Source organism: Gracilinanus agilis, chromosome 4, assembly GCF_016433145.1.
Source record: "Gracilinanus agilis isolate LMUSP501 chromosome 4, AgileGrace, whole genome shotgun sequence".
NCBI classification, from domain to species: domain Eukaryota; kingdom Metazoa; phylum Chordata; class Mammalia; order Didelphimorphia; family Didelphidae; genus Gracilinanus; species Gracilinanus agilis.
In genome coordinates, this window is record NC_058133.1 from 315,227,718 (window position 1) to 315,245,493 (window position 17,776).

Below are 17,776 nucleotides of genomic sequence, written 5' to 3' on the forward strand. Positions count from 1 at the left end.
GTTAGATTAGCTGATCTCTAATATCCTTTCCTAGCTCTAAATCTCTTGATTCTATGATTAGATGAAGTATTAGAAAGTAATGTGGTGGGGCAACCGGGTAGCTCAGTGGATTGAGAGTCAGGCCTAGAGAGGGAGGTCCTAGGTTCAAATCCAGCCTCAGACATTTCCCAGCTGTGTGACCCTGGGCAAGTCACTTGACCCCCATTGACCACCCTTACCACTCTTCCACCTATGAGCCAATACACAGAAGTTAAGGGTTTAAAAAAAAAAAGAAAGAAAGTAATGTGGCAATGGACAGAGACAGCCTCAGAGTTAAGACCTACATTCAAGTTTCCAGTCTGACATAAAAGAACTGTGTCTCTGAGCAAGTCATTTAAGCTCTCAGGTTCAGGGCAACTCTCTACAACTCTAAGCTTCAGAAAAGGTGCCAACCAGCATTGTAGACAGAATTTTCTCATGGGGAGGTTACCAACATCAATGAAAGCACAGATTTTGGCATTTCAAATAAGGAAGGGTTCATCTCCTTGTCCCCATGCCTCTCCTTGAGTGCTACCTCTCCTTACCTTTAGGAACTAAAAGATGCTATAATTTGTAACTTTCACAAAGATCCTATTCAGGTGCTTCATTCAAGCCTGAAGGGGACCTTGAGTTTGTATCCTAACCAGCAAGGTTCTAGGCCTGGGACTACTAAGACAAAAGATTATTCAAGTTATTAAAAATTGTGTCTACATGTAATCTGGAAAAAACTATAATAAAAAATGTTTTAGGAGTATTCAAGGAGGTTACTCACATTCTATTGGAAAAATACAACTTTTTACACAGAAAAATACATATGAAGTAAAAAAAAAAAAATGGGGGACAAAAGATCAGAAAAGTCCCCTATAGAAAGAATACACCTGAGCTATGGGTTAAAGGAAGGTAGAGATTCTAAGGAGTGGAGTACACTGTAAACGCTAATGATATAACTGCCTGTGAAAAGGCACAGAGATGGGAAATATAATTTCAGATATGGAAAAATTGCCAGTTTGACCAGAAGAGGAAGAATGAAACATCATGAAATGTCTGGAAAAGAATGTGGGACCTACAATTAGAATAATTATTAATATCAGGCTATAAAAATAATATAGGCAAGCACACAAATAAGGACAAAACCTAGAAAACAAAGATTCAAAATTGTTTCCAGATACTTTTTTTTTTTTAATAAACCCTTAATTTCGGTGTATTGTCTCATAGGTGGAAGAGTGGTAAGGGTGGGCAATGGGGGTCAAGTGACTTCAGGGTCACACAGCTGGGAAGTGGCTGAGGCCGGGTTTGAACCTAGGACCTCCTGTCTCTAGGCCTGACTCTCACTCCACTGAGCTACTCAGCTGCCCCTTTCCAGATACTTTTGATATATGTTATCAAAATATCATCAGTGGTAAGTGAAGTGAAGCTCAAAGATGAACTTCCCTTCAGGGCCAGGCACAAGGAACACACTAAAGGAACTCTTGTTTATGAAAAATAAACTATTTATTTAAATATATATAAAGGAAAAAGGATTTCTAATTCTAAGGGATTCTAACTCCACCCAAATAAACTCCCAGGTCCTGTAAGGAACCACTTCTCCTGTGGTTCACTGGCTACACTAATCAAGTGACTTGCCCAGGGTCATAGCTAGTAAATGTGTGAGGTTGAATTTGAACTCAGGTGTTCTTGATTTCAGGCCCAATGCTCTATCTACTGTGCAACCAGCTACCTTGACACTAGTTTGGACTATAATCTCATTTATAAAATCTCACATCGGGGAATGAAAAAAGATTTTTAGTGGCATCACTTCATAAAACATCAAGGAGCAATATGGGGAAAACACATTTAAAGAAATCTCAGAGCAAACTAAATAAGCAAAATCATCCAAGGGTATTTATGGATGAAACTGGAAGAGCACCAAAGACAGAAAAAGGTTGTAAAGATTCTTAGGATTCTTTTCATCACCAAGAACAGAAGAGATAACACATTTGAAATTCTAGCCTCACAGTCCCTTGAGGAAATGGTATAGAAAAAACAACTAGTCTAGAACATGTAAACAAAAAAGAGGTATATACAATAGGCTAGTTGAGAGGTTGTGGCTAACTGAGAATTGTGAGGGAGTAATTTCAGGTGTTTAAAGGAGAGAAAAAAATACTGAAAGTGTAAAGAAAGTACTGAACTTCATTATTAACTAAAATAGGTAACTGAAAAAATATTATTAACCCCTGGCTTATATCTACATAAAATTTAATGAAAATAATCTATATACACAACAAAGGCATCGTTGGTAAATATAGTAGAGAGAATATGAAGGTTTTTGCAATGGATATTGTATAGCCGACTACATATTACCATCTCAAAAAAGCCTGAAAGATTTTACAACAGATAGAACAGATAGATTGACCACAAATATAAGTATTTGAGAGGGCAAAAAAATGCTTCAAAATCCTAATAAGATACATAATCACTTAAGGAGTCGACAACTCTCCCTAATGGAAAAAACTATATAGAAGAAAAATGCATGCAGAGTATGCTATGCAAGAGATGAACAACCAAATGAGTTTGTCAATTGTGTGTATGTGTACAGGCACACACTACAAAGGCAATGAAAATGGACAATGAGCTAAAGTAAATTCTCATTGAGAAACTATAAAGTGCTTTTAATGACCTCAAGAATCTCTTTGAAACAAGACTATCTTTTTAAATATCAATGTTCTTCCTAGTGGTGTTGAATGGCTGCCATGATCTCCAATGAACTGAAGTTAAATATCACCCAAAGGGCAATGAAGAGGCACATGATAAGTGGGAACAGGCTGCAACAAAATATAAACAAGGAATTGAGTAGGAAAAACAGAATAAAGGAGAGATGCAAAGAAACTTATGATTGAAAAAGAATGGTCCACTCACTAATGTAATAATCGCAAGAGTTAATGGATGGGCAGCCTACATGCTCCACTGGTATCCTGACATGATGAAGAAAGGGCCCCAACAATGGATCATGTCCCTATGGTGAATTTACAAAAATGCATGGCTGTCAAATGTGGTGTAGTGGAATAAGTACTAGACTAGGTCAGAAATTTGTACTCAAGTTTTGACCTCAACACCTATTAGTTTTCTATATTGAGAGCAAATCACTTGCCTGAGCTTCAATGTCTTAATCTGTACAACTGGATTAATGATATCTGTACTACCTATCTCACTGGTTTTATGGGAAAGAAGTAAATCTTAAAATAAAAAGAAATATATTTCTCTTGCCCTGAGCTCTCTTGTACAAGTTCTGCATTTCTAACAACTTTTTATACATTTTTTGTCACCTTAAATTCAACTTCAATCTTTGCAAAGTCTTCATTAAATTTTAGACCTAGAGGGTCATTAAAAATCATCTAGTGTGGGGCACCTGGGTAGCTCAGTGGACTGAGAGCCAGACCTAGAGACAGGAGGTCCTAGGTTCAAATCCAGCCTCAGCCACTTCCCAGCTGTGTGACCCTGGGCAAGTCACTTGACCCCCATTGCCCACCCTTATCACTCTTCCACCAAGGAGCCAATACACAGAAGTTAAGGGTTTAAAAATGTAAAAAAAAAAAAAAATCATCTAGTGAAATCCTTTTATTTTAAAGAAATGGAAACTGAAGCAAAGAGCAGCTAAGTGAATTGTCTAAAGGTACACAACTACTTAGTCCCAGAATTGGAGCCACAACTTGGGGTTTCTGACTTAAAAGTCCAATTAATGTTCATTCAAGTACACCTTGTCTTTTGCCTCCCCAATACCTTTTTTCTTTTTCTTTTTTTAAAAACCCTTACTTTCCATCTTGGAATCAATATTGTGTACTGATTACAAGGCAGAAGAGCAGTAAGGGCTAGGCAATGGGGGCTAAGTGACTTGCCCAGGGTCGCACAGCTAGAAAGTACATGAGGCCAAATTTGAATGGAGGGCTTCCCATCTCCAGGCCTGGCTCTCTATCCTCTGAGCCATCTAGCTGCTCACTATCTCCAATAATTTTTTTTAAACATTTATTAATAATCATTTTTAATATGGTTACATGATTCATGCTCCCACTTTCCCCCTCACCCCCCGCACTCCCCCCACCCATGGCCGACGCACATTTCCACTGGTTTTGTCATGTGTCCTTGATCAAGACCAATTTCCAAATTGTTGGTGGTTGCATTGGTGTGGTAGTTTCGAGTCCACACCCTCAATCACGTCCACCCCGACCCATACGTTCAAGCAGTTGCTTTTCTTATATGTTTCCTCTCCTGCAGTCCTTCCTCTGAATGTGGGTAGCATCTTTACCATAAATCCCTCAGAATTGTCCTGGGTCATTGCATTGTTGCTGGTACAGAAGCCCATTACATTCGATTTTACCACAGTATATCAGTCTCTGTGTACAATGTTCTTCTGGCTCTGCTCCTTTCGCTCTGCATCAGTTCCGGGAGGTCTCTCCAGTTCGCCTGGAGCTTCTCCAGTTTATTATTCCTTTTAGCACAATAGTATTCCATCACCCGCATATACCACAATTTGTTCAGCCATTCCCCAATTGAAGGACATACCCTCCTTTTCCAGTTTTTTGCCACCACAAAAAGCGCAGCTATAAATATTTTCGTACAAGTCTGTTTATCTATGATCTCTTTGGGATACAAACCCAACAATGGTATGGCTGGATCAAAGGGCAGGCATTCTTTTATAGCCCTTTGAGCATGATTCCAAATTGCCAGCCAGAATGGCTGGATCAGTTCACAACTCCACCAGCAATGCATTAATGTCCCAATTTTGCCACATCCCCTCCAACATTCATTACTCTCCCCTTCTTTCATTTTAGCCACTCTGCTAGGTGTGAGGTGATACCTCAGAGTTGTTTTGGTTTGCATTTCTCTAATTATTAGAGATTTGGAACACTTTCTCATGTACTTATTGATACTTTTGATTTCTTTACCTGAAAATTGCCTATTCATGTCTCTTGCCCATTTATCAACTGGGGAATGGCTTGATTTTTTATACAATTGCTTTAACTCCTTGTATATTTGAGTAATTAGACCCCTGTCCGAGTTTTTCGTTATAAAGATTTTTTCCCAATTTGTTGTTTCCCTCCTGATTTTGACTACATTGTTTTTGTTTGTACAAAAGCTTTTTAGTTTAATATAATCAAAACCATTTAATTTACATTTTGTAATTTTCTCTAACTCTTGCTTGGTTTTAAAGTCTTTCCTTTCCCAGAGATCTGACAAGTATACTATTCTGTGTTCACTTAACTTATTTATAGTTTCCCTCTTTATATTCAAGTCATTCACCCATTCTGAATTTATCTTGGTGTAGGGTGTGAGATGTTGATCTAGACCTAATCTCTCCCATATTGTTTTCCAAATTTCCCAGCAGTTTTTGTCAAATAGTGGATTCATGTCCCAAAAGTTGGGCTCTTTGGGTTTATCATACACTGTCTTGCTGATGTCATTTACCCCAAGTCTATTCCATTGATCCTCCTCTCTGTCTCTTAGCCAGTACCATATTGTTTTGATGACTGCTGCTTTATAGTATAGTTTAATATCTGGTACTGCTAGGCCCCCTTCCTTCACATTTTTTTTCATTATTTCCCTTGATATTCTTGATCTTTTGTTATTCCAAATGAAATTTGTTATAGTTTTTTCTAATTCAGTAAAGAAGTTTTTTGGTAGCTTGATAGGTATGGCACTAAATAGGTAAATTAATTTGGGTAGAATTGTCATTTTTATTATGTTAGCTCGTCCTACCCATGAGCAATCAATGGCTTTCCAATTGTTTAGATCCAGTTTTATTTGTTTGGAAAGTGTTTTGTAGTTGTTTTCATATAATTTCCAATAATTTTTTGAAAGGTTCTCTCCTTCCTTAATTTCATATGTCTGTTATTAGCACTATTATTTTCCTAGTCATTTAAGTTCAGTTTTTGACTCCTTTCTTCTCTCCTTCATGTCAAACTAAACCAGTCACCAAGTCTTATCAATCTTTCTTTTGTAACTTCAATGGCATCCAAACTTTCCTTATCATTCTCACAGTCACTACCCAAAATCCAAGCTCTTAGCAATTCATGATACATTACTTCAATAGTCTCTTAAGTTATTTCTGCAATTTGAACTGTACATTTCTATTAAATTCATCTTCCTAAAATGTTGCTTGGAAATTCACTCTCTTGCTAAAAAAATACAACAAACAACAACTTCCCTCTCCATCACCCCCTAGCCCTCTACCATGGTCTATAGCAGTGATGGGCAAACTTTTTAAAGAGGGGGCCAAAGGAAAGCAAATGCTCATCTGTCAGTCTGTTTCTAAGGCAACTCTTTGGAAGTTTCATTATATTGTATCCTGCTCATTGTATTCGTCAGATTAGGAATAATGTCCCAGTAGCAGAATAGAATATTTCAGGGGTTCCTCCCCCCATCTGGCCAATGGGCCGTAGTTTGCCCATCACTGGTCTACAGCATGAAGTTCAAATACTTTAGCTTCACATTCTAATTTAAACTCAACCAATTTTTCTAACTATACCTTACAATTTCCTTTCTTATATGAAATTTCTAGTCCAGTCAAATGGTCCCCTCACTACACATATATTTCTTTTGTGTCTTTACTCATATCTCCTCACCGTCAACAATCCTTACTTCTTGATAAAGAATACCTTTCCTCTTTTATTTGCTTATCCAATCCAATACGACTTTCTACAACCAGCTAAAATGTCAATTCATATATAAATAGAAATGATCTCTTTTTAGAGATAAAAAAGTTTTAATAGATGAATGTAATGGAATATTATTGCCTCGTGAGATATGATGAACATAAGGAATTCTGAGAAACATGGGATGACAAATGGATACAAATGGAAGTAAACGGAACTGGGAAAAACAAATATACAATGACAACAATGTAAATTTAAAGTAAAATAAAACAAAAAAGAATAGCTGTGTAATTATAATCACAAATGCAGGCTACAGAAAAGAGATGAGGAAGCAATATGATAAAATGGAAAGAGTACTGGTTCTGGAGTCAAAGGATGTGGGTTCAAATTCTAACTCTGCTACTACTATAAAGGGGCAATTAGATGGCACAGTGGATACCATACTGGGCCTGCAGTCAGGAAGATTCATCTTCTAGAAATCTGACCTCAAACTACTAGCTGTGTCACCCTGGACAAGTCACTTAAGCCTGTCTGATTCAGTTTTCTTATCTGTAATATGAGCTGGGGAAGGAAATGGCAAACAATTTCAGTACCTTTGCCAAGAAAACCACAAATGGAGTAACAAAAAGTTGGACTTGACTGAAAGACTGAACCAAACTTATTATGAGACTATGTTTACTATAAGAAAGTCACTTCATGGAGGCATTAGGTGAAGATGTCTTTTTTTTAAATTTTGTCATAAAATGTATAAACCAGTGGAACTGCTTGTCAGCTCCGGGAGGGGGGGGGGAAGGGAGGAAATCATGAATCATGTAATCCTGGGAAAATATTCTAAATTTAAAAAAGAAAAAGGAAAAAAAAGAGAAAAAGAAAAATCTAAAAAATAAAAATAAATAAAACATTTAAAAATTTTTTTAAAAAGGCACTTCACTTTCATGGACTTTGGCTTTATCATACATAAAATGAGGGTGTTGGTTTAGATAATCTTTGGGGTCCCTCTCCCAGTTCTGGACCTTTATATTTTCTGGTTAGGTTGGAAACTATGGGTTTAATTTTGCATACATTGTCAAATATAGCTAATGTCAAGTGGTTTTGCTTAACATAAAAGAAGACTAAAAACAATAGTTATCAATAAGGTTGTTTTATAAAAATTAAAAAAAAATAAGGTTGTTTGTTTTTTTCAAAAATAAGTAAGTACTTGTTCCTTCCTGAAACTATCACTCTTTTGACATTTATATTCTGCCTTAGATTCTGAGAATTTTATTAGAAAGGATTTTACACATCATCTAGTCCAACTTTCCTTCCTGAAGGCATGAATTTCTTCAATAACTCTAATAAGTGAACACAGTCTATTTTAATATTTTGTATTATTAGTGGTGGACCGAGAAGCATGAAATTTGACCAAAGTTGAGTCTGTCAAGCTGGAAGTTAGCCTATGAAAACAGACCTAAAAAAAACTTTATTTAATTCTAGTACTTCTCTTTCCAAGAGAAAGGGAAGAAAAGGACTGTAAAAAAGACACTATTGGTCTATAGTATATAGATATTACTGTTAATATAAAAATCTACCACTGTTAGAAGTAATTATGTATAGGTAGTCCTTTAAAATCATTATTAAATGTTGAAAGCTATCCAGCTGCTCTTGGATTCTGAAAGGGACAGCTTAGGTGATAAAGAAAAAGGCGGGAGACGAGACAATCTTGTCTGTCAGCTCATGGCTGCTTCTCCGAAGTGCCATCAAGTTTAATATATACAGAATTCAAACCTCATTTCATACAAAGGCACAAAGAAACTTTGCAGTTGTGCAGAAAATACAAATTATGTCATGTCAAAAAAGCCTCAATTGCTTCAAGGTAAAGATGGCTTGGAATAGAACAAGGTCCAAGGCTAAATCCCAGTCGCCTTATTATCAGTAAGCTAATTCTGGGAATAGTAAGGTTTTGTTTGACTTTGTTTTAATTCTGACCTTGGCTCTCCAGAAATATTGTTTTGAGCCCAAGCAGTTGCATTTTAACCGAGAGAAATTGTTAACCTCTTGACTTCTGGTTTGCTAAGAACTTAAAAGTTTTCCAATAAGACTATAATGTTTTTCCAAGAAGAAAAGGCGTGAATCAGAAAAGGAGTCAAAAGAGGAGTCAAGATTCTTATCTTAGATAACCCATCCAGACTGGCTCTGATTTAGAGCAGAAAAGGTCAAAGCACAGCCTTGCCTGGCTACATTGATCTTTTGATGGGGTTCAGATAAAATATCTATTTGAGACTCTGTTTCTCTTACTGGCCTCCCACATATTCACACTTTTCTTTTAAATTGAAGGGATTAATTATACAGCAAAAACTTTTATTAATGAGAGGAGTCATAGAGAGTGGTTACAGCCATGAGCTATAGAGATCTTATAAACTACAGCTGGTTCTGATGAGATCCATAGATTATCCTGACAGACCACGTATCTCTCTATTGCTTTCAACAAATAAATAATTTACAAAACATATCTTACTAGTTTAATATCTGTTTCTATCTTGGAGAGAAACTGAGAGCCTAAAAAAATACCTGTAGTATTTTAGATATAGCATTAGACTGTATGGTAAACCCCATTTCCAGTGTCACCTACACTAGTTAATGACTTAGATCAAGTTGCCTAAATTATCTGAATCACTGTTTCCTCAGCTAAAAAATGAGGAGTTTGGACTAACTTGGACTAAATGACTAAGAAGGTCCTTTTCAACTTTAATTTACCACAATTTTCTAATTCTAAGTGTATATATCTTATCTCACCAAATAAGAATTATATGCCCTGGACCAAGGACTATATCTCATATCTTATAGTATCTACAGTGCTTATATATACACTGGTGCTCAATATATATTTATGGATTAAAAGCTTTTATAAATTTAATAGATCAGCACCCTTACTCAAGTGGCCCATAATGCTCTTCATCAGTTGAAACTTCAAGGGTGGCTGGTGCTCTCTAATGTCCACTTTGTAAGGAAATCTGTTGGATATAATACCTGTGAATGAAACAAGTTTTGTACTAAAGATAACAAGTCAGATCTTTTCTATTATAGTCAGAAAGAAAAAAAAAAGTACTCAGGGAGGGCAATAACAAGTATTAAGGAGCTCTAAGAGCAGCTTAGGTTCCATTATTTTAAAAAATTCATGCTTATTAAATGTCAAAAGGATGAAAGGGACAATGCAGCATACAATGACTGGCTAGTTACCTGCCAGGCAGGCTTAAGTCTTAAAGACAATAAACAAGAAGCAAAACAGGAGGACAGATGTGGATGAATAGATTAGTTTAGGGGTTATCATATTTCTGAGCTTTGTTTTCCTACTACTGTAATCATGTCTCTAAAGCAAACTGAATTTTCAGTTAGAATTGGCAATTCTAAAACTGTTCTATTTCCTAAGGAAAAGCATATCAAGTCATTGCTATGGAAAAGGTATTAGTAAAAAATATGAGCTTTATACACTGCACATTAGTAGTGGAAAGTTTCTTTTTTTAACATAACTAAGTTCTAAAGGAAATCAATATTTGTATTGTCTGTATTAAGAAACCCAATAAAAATGCTGAGTAACAAAGTATATTACCATCATTAATATCAAAATTAAGCATATTAATATCAAAATGGAACTTTATGTCCTATCTTAGACACAATCCCATGAAAGTATTTTAGTGATGAATAGAAAAATATTATTCTGTTTAAATGAACTATTTCTGGCTGAGAAGAGGCTATTAAATCATGAGAACACTAGATTTTTAAGTTATCTGACTCCCAAATTGGTGCTAATTTAGTTTTATGGTTTCTCCTATGCTAGATGATAGAACTCAGGCAGATCCAAAAAGTTTTAAAAATTACATCAAAATACTCTGAATTATATTTCATTTATAACAAATACTGGATGCAAAATTTTTAAAAGCAAGTGTTAGTTAAGCAAAAAAAAAAAATCAGAACATAGAACTGTCACAGAACTGTATTCTGAGACTATTTTGTACATATGAGAGAGTCCAATCCTGTGGCCTTCATTTTCACTTTAAAATAATTTTGCTTACTTTTAAAAGATCTATCTGAATGTCTTTTTCTGAAACCTAGTCAAAAGTATTTAAGTGTCAGTTGTGCACAGAGCATTGCTTTGAAGTACTTAAGACAGAAATCTGTTCTTATAACACTTAAAGTGATTCTGGAGGTTCAGCCACACATTACATACAACAGCAAAAGAGTATCGTTAAATAAGTGATAAAATAACCAGAGAGATAAGAGATTAAAAAAAAAACAATTAGCAACTGACAGTGATACAGGAAGAGAAGAAGGATGATATGATTCATTTGGGATCATGGAGGCAGGTCTATTAAAGTCATTAGAATCAAGTTGAACTAAGTCCTCTACAAGTTAATAGTCCTGAATATAAAAAGGACCAAAGTTTAGGTTGTCAAAATGGCATCTTAATTTAGAATACATTTTAAGTATTTATAGGATCAAAGATTTAGAGTTGCAAGGGACCTTAGATGTCTACCAACCTCCTCACCAGGAAGAAAAAGAGGTCTTGAAAGGTTAACTAATTTGAACAAAGTCACATGAGTAGCAAGTGTCAGAGCTCCAATTCAAACCCAAGTCCTCTGACTCAGGACTCTTTCCACTATATCACAATTTACAAAAATCCTGCTTGATATCTTAATCCTGTTATGGACAGAAATTTAAAAGTGGAAAGACATAACCATTTATTATTTAATATTTACATTAAACTCAAGAATCCTCTCATTTAACCTCCTCTAACTTTGTTCAATATAACTTAAATTACAAATTTAGTACCTTGAGCCACAGGTAACATTAATGAGGGCCTTGACCCAAAAATGAAAAATTACTTCAGTTTCAGAAAATGTTAACTACTCCCTTCTATCATCATATACTTTAAGAAAATACTAATTAATTCTTTTAAATATTTCAAAGTTTTGTGATATTATTAAAGATTAGAAATATTTTCAAAGAATTATATCATTTGGGTTGAGGCTCACTCTAAGGGTAATAAGAAGTCACATAATAGGTGTAAGTAAACTAAAAGAAGTACCAATCTATAATTGTATGAGAGAGGCTGCATAAAAAATATCAAAGGATTTTATGAAGAACAGGCCAAGGATTGTTGATGAGTTAAAATATGCATGATTATTTAGTTTCTCCACAGTGATGAAATCACAGATCCATTGAAGTATATACTTCAAAGTATAAAAGGATATAATTAACAGCTGTATTATTCCTAATAATTTCATTTTATTTACAGTAGGTAAATCTAATAACCCCACAATACATAGATACATACATATATTTGATGGGAGAAAAAACCAGGCTGCTTAGCTATGAACATTTGAATAGGGGAAAAACAGACACTTTTTTCAGGGGAGTCCAAGGTAATCTATAGATTTTTTTTTTTTTTAATTCTTACCTTGTCTTAGTATTCTAAGTATTCTAAGACAATTCTAAGACATAAGGGCAAAGGTTTGGCAAGTGAGATTAAGTGACTTGTCCAAAAGCTAAGTGATTCTTTTGCCTTAGAAGCTTCTCCCATTGTACCACATCCCCCTTTCTGGGATAGAACTCAGGATCTTCAACTTACACTCAGGACCTTCAACTTGTGTAACTGATTGCACTGCATGCTGTGCTCAAGAATCACTTAGCTTTTACCCTAGGGTCCATTCTTCAGTCTGCAACAGTTAGCCTGAGATTCCCTTCAGGGTGGATTCTCATAGGAACAGGGAACAAGCACAAGCTTTGGGGGTCTCCAATCTACTAGCTATTCCTAAAACTTGGGGTTCATCAGATCTCACTAGGCCACAAGTTTGGGATCTAGATTCCATGTTGACACAGTTAGGAAATATCTAAGGTGAAATTTGAACCTAGGTGCTCCCAACTCCAGGCCTAGTGCTCTATCTACTAAGCCATCTAGATGCCCAATCTATAGATTAATTACTCTTTTTGTAACATTCCTTGAAGGAAGGTAACAGTCAACTAACTTTATCTCAGACTTGAAAATCTGAAACAGATTACAAGAATTATCCTGATCTTCAAATGAAATCCTACATAAAAGTACCAAATTTACTTTGCCCTGGTATTCTTGTGCAATGCAAAAAATGAGGACAAAAAAATAGAGAAATGGGGAAGTAAACTTAAAAGGGTGGGTGGTTTGCAGTTTCTAAGTGATAACAAGAACTTCATATTATACAGGCTGTATGAAAACACAACATACTTTGGGCTACATATTTGGATAAACTAAAGTTAACCATGAAATTAAAAGTCCTGGTGGTACAATGGGCAGTGTTTGGGGAAGTTATTGAATTTTATGTTAGAGACAGGATAAAGTCTCATGTTGACATTTTTTCAAATCTCCAAAAGTAACAAAATTTTAAATTTAATTTAAATTTAAATTAAAAATTTGTAAAAAAATTTTAAATAAAAAATTTGTAAAAGAAAGCCAAAATTAGAATCAGAATATTAAAATTAAAAGGAATATGTTAAAGATCATTTTGTTCAACTTTCTCATTCTACAAAACTAAAGCTAATATTGTAAAGTTTTTCATATTGTGGAAGAAAAGTGCACTGAATTTGGACTTGGGAAATCTGGGTTCAAGTCCGAGACACAAGTAATTTCATGAGTTTCTGGGACCAAAAATATTCATCGCCAGAAGCTAGCTTACTTGATGGGGTTTTTTGGCCCTAGAAACTACCATGGACTTCTCCGAACTTAGCTAACCAAGACCTTAGCCAAACACATAGATTTTGTGGGCTCATATGCCTTCTAGGACCCAAGAGTCACCTCCATGTGACAATAATTTAAGAACAGAACTTTAATTTCATAATCATAATAATTAATAATTACTACTCAAAAAAATTTAATACTACTAGTAAACAAACATAACTGATACACGTTCTCATAAAATCCAAAGAGTTACTGCCCATCATCTTTAAGTCAATGACTATTTGAAACATCTTTAGGAACTGCTCTTTTCTAGTCAAATGTAGTTATTTTGTGTCAACGTGGAATCTAGAGACCCCAAACTTGTGGCCTAGTGAGATTTTATGAACCCCACGTTTTAGGACTAGCTTGTAGGTTGGAGACCCCCAAAGCTTGTGCTTGTTCCCTGTTCCCGTGAGAATCCAACCTGAAGGGAATATCTCAGACTAGCAGTTGCAGACTGATTGGATTCTACTCACCTAGCAATCTTGGAGGGCAATTGTAAGGATATTAGATAATGGAGGCAAAACATTTGGAAAATTTCAAAGCTCTACAGAAATTTTGATTTATTTGTCATTATCAATAAATGAATCAATTTTAACAAGATTTTAAAAATTATTTATGAATGCTGCCAAATATCCTTTTAAAGCTGTAAGGGGCTTTAGCACTCTCATAATCCCTCATTTTATAGAAAAAGCAACTGAAGCACAGAAAGTTTAAGTTACTTTCCAAAGTCACAAAGCCATTTACTATCAGATACAGCACTGGAACCCAGGGTTCCTGACTTCCAGGGCACTGCTCTTTATTATAATGTTCTTATCAGCACAGAAATGCAATTTAAATATATGCATGTATTTGCGTGTATATAATTGTAAATATATAAATACATACACACATATCTACATAAATGGAATGTCTTCAACAGTTAATTAAACAAAAAAAAATTACATAGGAAAACAAGCATCTGTGCCTTTAGATAAGACACATGCCCATAGAAAGAAGGAATAACCCAGAAAGCTCTACTAGAATACTCATATACATACAAAAGTACTATAAAGCTGTTTGTACTATTTTATAAAAACAAATGGATAAAGCAGTTGACCCAAAAAAATGAGAGAAACCAAAACACTTCAGTATTCATCCCTCTCCTTTTAAAAGTAACAAAATGTTTTCAAATAGGCAAATAGATAATACATGGTTGTTACAGTAGGAGTGTTAAAAATTAATTTGCTGGTAGCACCAAGACTCTAATATGGCATTTTTAAAACCCATTTTTACCTACAGAAGGCTAGATGCAAAGACAAGACAGTACTCTGATGTCCCTTCTAGTGCTCCTCTCTCCAAACCATCCATCATACATATCTGTCAAATTTATATATCCAAAGTACAGGTTTGAACAAATCACTCCTCTGTTCAAAAAGCTCCAATAACTCCACTGCCTTTAGGTCAAAATAAAATTTCTCTCCTAGGGATTTAAAATCTTGCACAATCTAGCTCTAACCTATCTTTCTGAGTTCATTCAGATTACTCCCTTTTAAACATTCTACCAGCCAAAATGATGCACTTACCTATTCCCACTCCATCCTCCTAAATCCCCAATGGAATAAACTACAATCTCACCTATGCCTTTTGAAACTCCTAGTTTCCTTGAAGGTGTCAAGTGTCACCTCCTACAAGACCACTCCTTATTCCCCCAATTAATACTACCCCTGATGTCACTGTTTATATTTTAAAATATATAGCCTTGGGGGCAGCTGGGTAGCTCAGTGGATTGAGAGCCAGGCCTGGAGACAGGGGGGGGGGGTCCCTAGGTTCAAATCTGGTCTCAGACACTTCCCAGCTGTGTGACCCTGGGCAAGTCACTTGACCCCCATTGCCTACCCTTACCACTCTTCTGCCTTGGAGCCAATACACAGTATTGACTCCAAGATGGAAGGTATGGGTTTAAAATATATATATATAGCCTTTAGTTATTTGAGAACACCTCTTCCCCTAGTCAAACAGTCCTGTAAAGCAGAGGCTGTCTCACTTTTTTATTTGTATCCAGGATTCCTGGCACATTGTAGACATTAATATATGTTCGTTGATTAATACTTTAACAAAATTCATTAGTGGGAGATTTGGTCTTGGTTATGTGAAAATAATCCTGGGTTTAAGTAATAAAAGTTTGCTACTAAACTACCAACAAAAGAACAAGTAGTCATCTACTTGTAGAGCATCATTTTAAGGTGATGCTCTCTCCCCACTCCAACCAATTCTAAGATCAAGATCAGCTTTTCATTTTCATAAATTGGGAAAGCACTTAGATCCTACCTCTGAGTATTATGAAAAACAGGATTAGTAATAACAAGAGATCTAAATTAACAGTATAAAACTTTATAAACTTAAAATAAGATTGATATTTCACTCAAAAGTTTTATTAATCTCATACCTTAAAACTAAAGATTTGCTTAAACCCAAACCCAGAGGGCTTCTGTGCAATGCTCTTTCCTGAACTGGCATTTAATCTAATCTCTATGTTTTGGATCGAAATCATCATCTGCGTGTTTCTAATTCTTTTTCCCCAGTCCAGTAATTAACTCTGGGGTCCAGAACAAACTCCCAGCCAGGTAACTACACTGATATTTTAAATTCCCTCTGCAGGTCCAGGAGGGTATCTTTTCTTTTCTTCACTTCCTGCAGAGTAAGGCTTAACAACAGACTGCTGCCATGCAGAGCAGAAGAAATTAGCCAGGTCAGGTAAGATTTACAAAAATCCGCCATCAGCAAAGTGTCAAGACACACCTTCCATAATAAAGGGGTTTATTTCCCTATTCCCCTTAAAAAACAAAAACAACAACAAAAGCCCTCTACATTCATCAACTGTTATTCTCATCAGTCATGTATAGGATCCGGAACGAAACAAGAGCAAGTTGGGAAGGAGATCGGTACCCAGAGGAAACAGAGAAATCGACATGTAGGCAGGCAGGGAGATGGCTGGGCACGATCTGGGGCGGTCAGCCGGAGCAGGCGGCTGCAGAAGGAATGGATTGATGGACGGATTGATTGGGAAGAAGTGGGAAGGAGACCTTGGTGTCCCACGACCCCTCCCCTCCCTGACCACCACCTCCGTCTTTCCGTCCCTCACTCACCTCAAACTCACGGATGTTGTTGGAGGTGACGAAGACGCCAATGCCGATGGGAATGAAGATGAGGCCAACGACGAAGAAGGCCGGTAGTACAGTGCCAGCCGTCAGGATGGGCTGCCAGGCGGGGAGTCGCTGCTGCTTGAAGGCCGTGTTGTCCGGTCGTCTGCTCTTTGGCCCGCCACCTCCAATCGCATTCCCCGTCCCCGAATGGCCTCCCATCACTAGGTTCGACCCATGTCCGCCGTCCACCTCATCCTTCGCATTATAGTTGATCGCCATCAACCCCCAGACACTGGCTCCCGATCACACTGGGGAGCCTCAGAGAGGGGAAGTCGCCACCGAAAGTGACAGGAGACCAGGAGGAGAAGGAGGAGGGGCCGCCTCAGTCGGGGCGGAAGGGGCGGGACGCCCTCGAGCCAGCGACCACTGACCGGAAACGGGCGTCAGCTGGGGGCGTTGAAGGAAGGGAAGGCGGAAGGGCGAAGACGCGAAGGGGAGGGGCTTCCTATAACCGTCAGCCTGGGTACTGGGCGAAGTTTTCATCCGCAGATCTAACAGGGTAAAGTTGGCGCATGCGCGGCGAATGGACTAGTGCGCTGCGTGAAACGCGTCACTAATCTCAGCTTTCCCGTCCAGGTTCACTCGCTGTGGTCAACCTGTTCTTGTGTTGGAGGTTTCTAAGCTTTTAAGTCGCCCTCCTGAACCCGTGGGTCGTTCAGCCCTACATATAGAGCTCGAAGGGCCTTTGCAGTCGTCTGATCCACCACGTTGATTCACTGTTTCAAAGATTTGCAAAGCATTTTACCTGTTACTTTGTTTTTGTTTTCACAATATCCCTATTTTACAAATACACATAAGTAGTTCATTTCTCATCTTTCTACCTTTCTTCAAAAACCTATGCAGGGGGCAGCTGGGTGGCTCAATGGATTGAGAGCCAGGCCTAAGATGTCCTGGGTTCAAATTTGATCTCAGATACTTCCTACCTGTATGACCCTGGGCAAGTCACTTAACCCCCATTGCCTAGCCCTTACCACTCTTCCGCCTTGGAACCAATATATAATATTGATTCTAAGATGGAAGGTAAGGAAGGTAATTTCAAAAGTTAAGCCTCCCAGCTATCCCACTTTGCAAATGAAGAAACTGAGGCCTAAGAGATGAAGTGAGGCCCAGAGAGCGATTTATCTAAGGCTTCATAAGTTGTCAGTGGCAAAGCTAGGCTTTGAGCTAAAGCCCTCTGACCCAATACCCTTTCCACACAACACACTTCCTGGTGTGGCTGATGG

The 17,776-nt window shown here is 37.0% G+C and overlaps 1 protein-coding gene across 2 annotated transcripts in view; it reads right to left on the reverse strand.

The window, feature by feature from the left end:
• The window catches only part of TMEM30A (transmembrane protein 30A), a 59,691-nt gene extending 42,850 nt beyond the window's left edge, over positions 1-16,841 (reverse strand). For both annotated transcript variants that reach the window (XM_044676111.1, XM_044676110.1), the window contains exon 1: positions 16,497-16,841. In XM_044676111.1, the coding sequence (XP_044532046.1) occupies positions 16,497-16,772 (276 nt within the window). In that variant the 5' untranslated portion in view covers positions 16,773-16,841. The remainder of the gene's footprint in view (positions 1-16,496) is intronic.
• Positions 16,842-17,776: the final 935 nt, after the last annotated feature.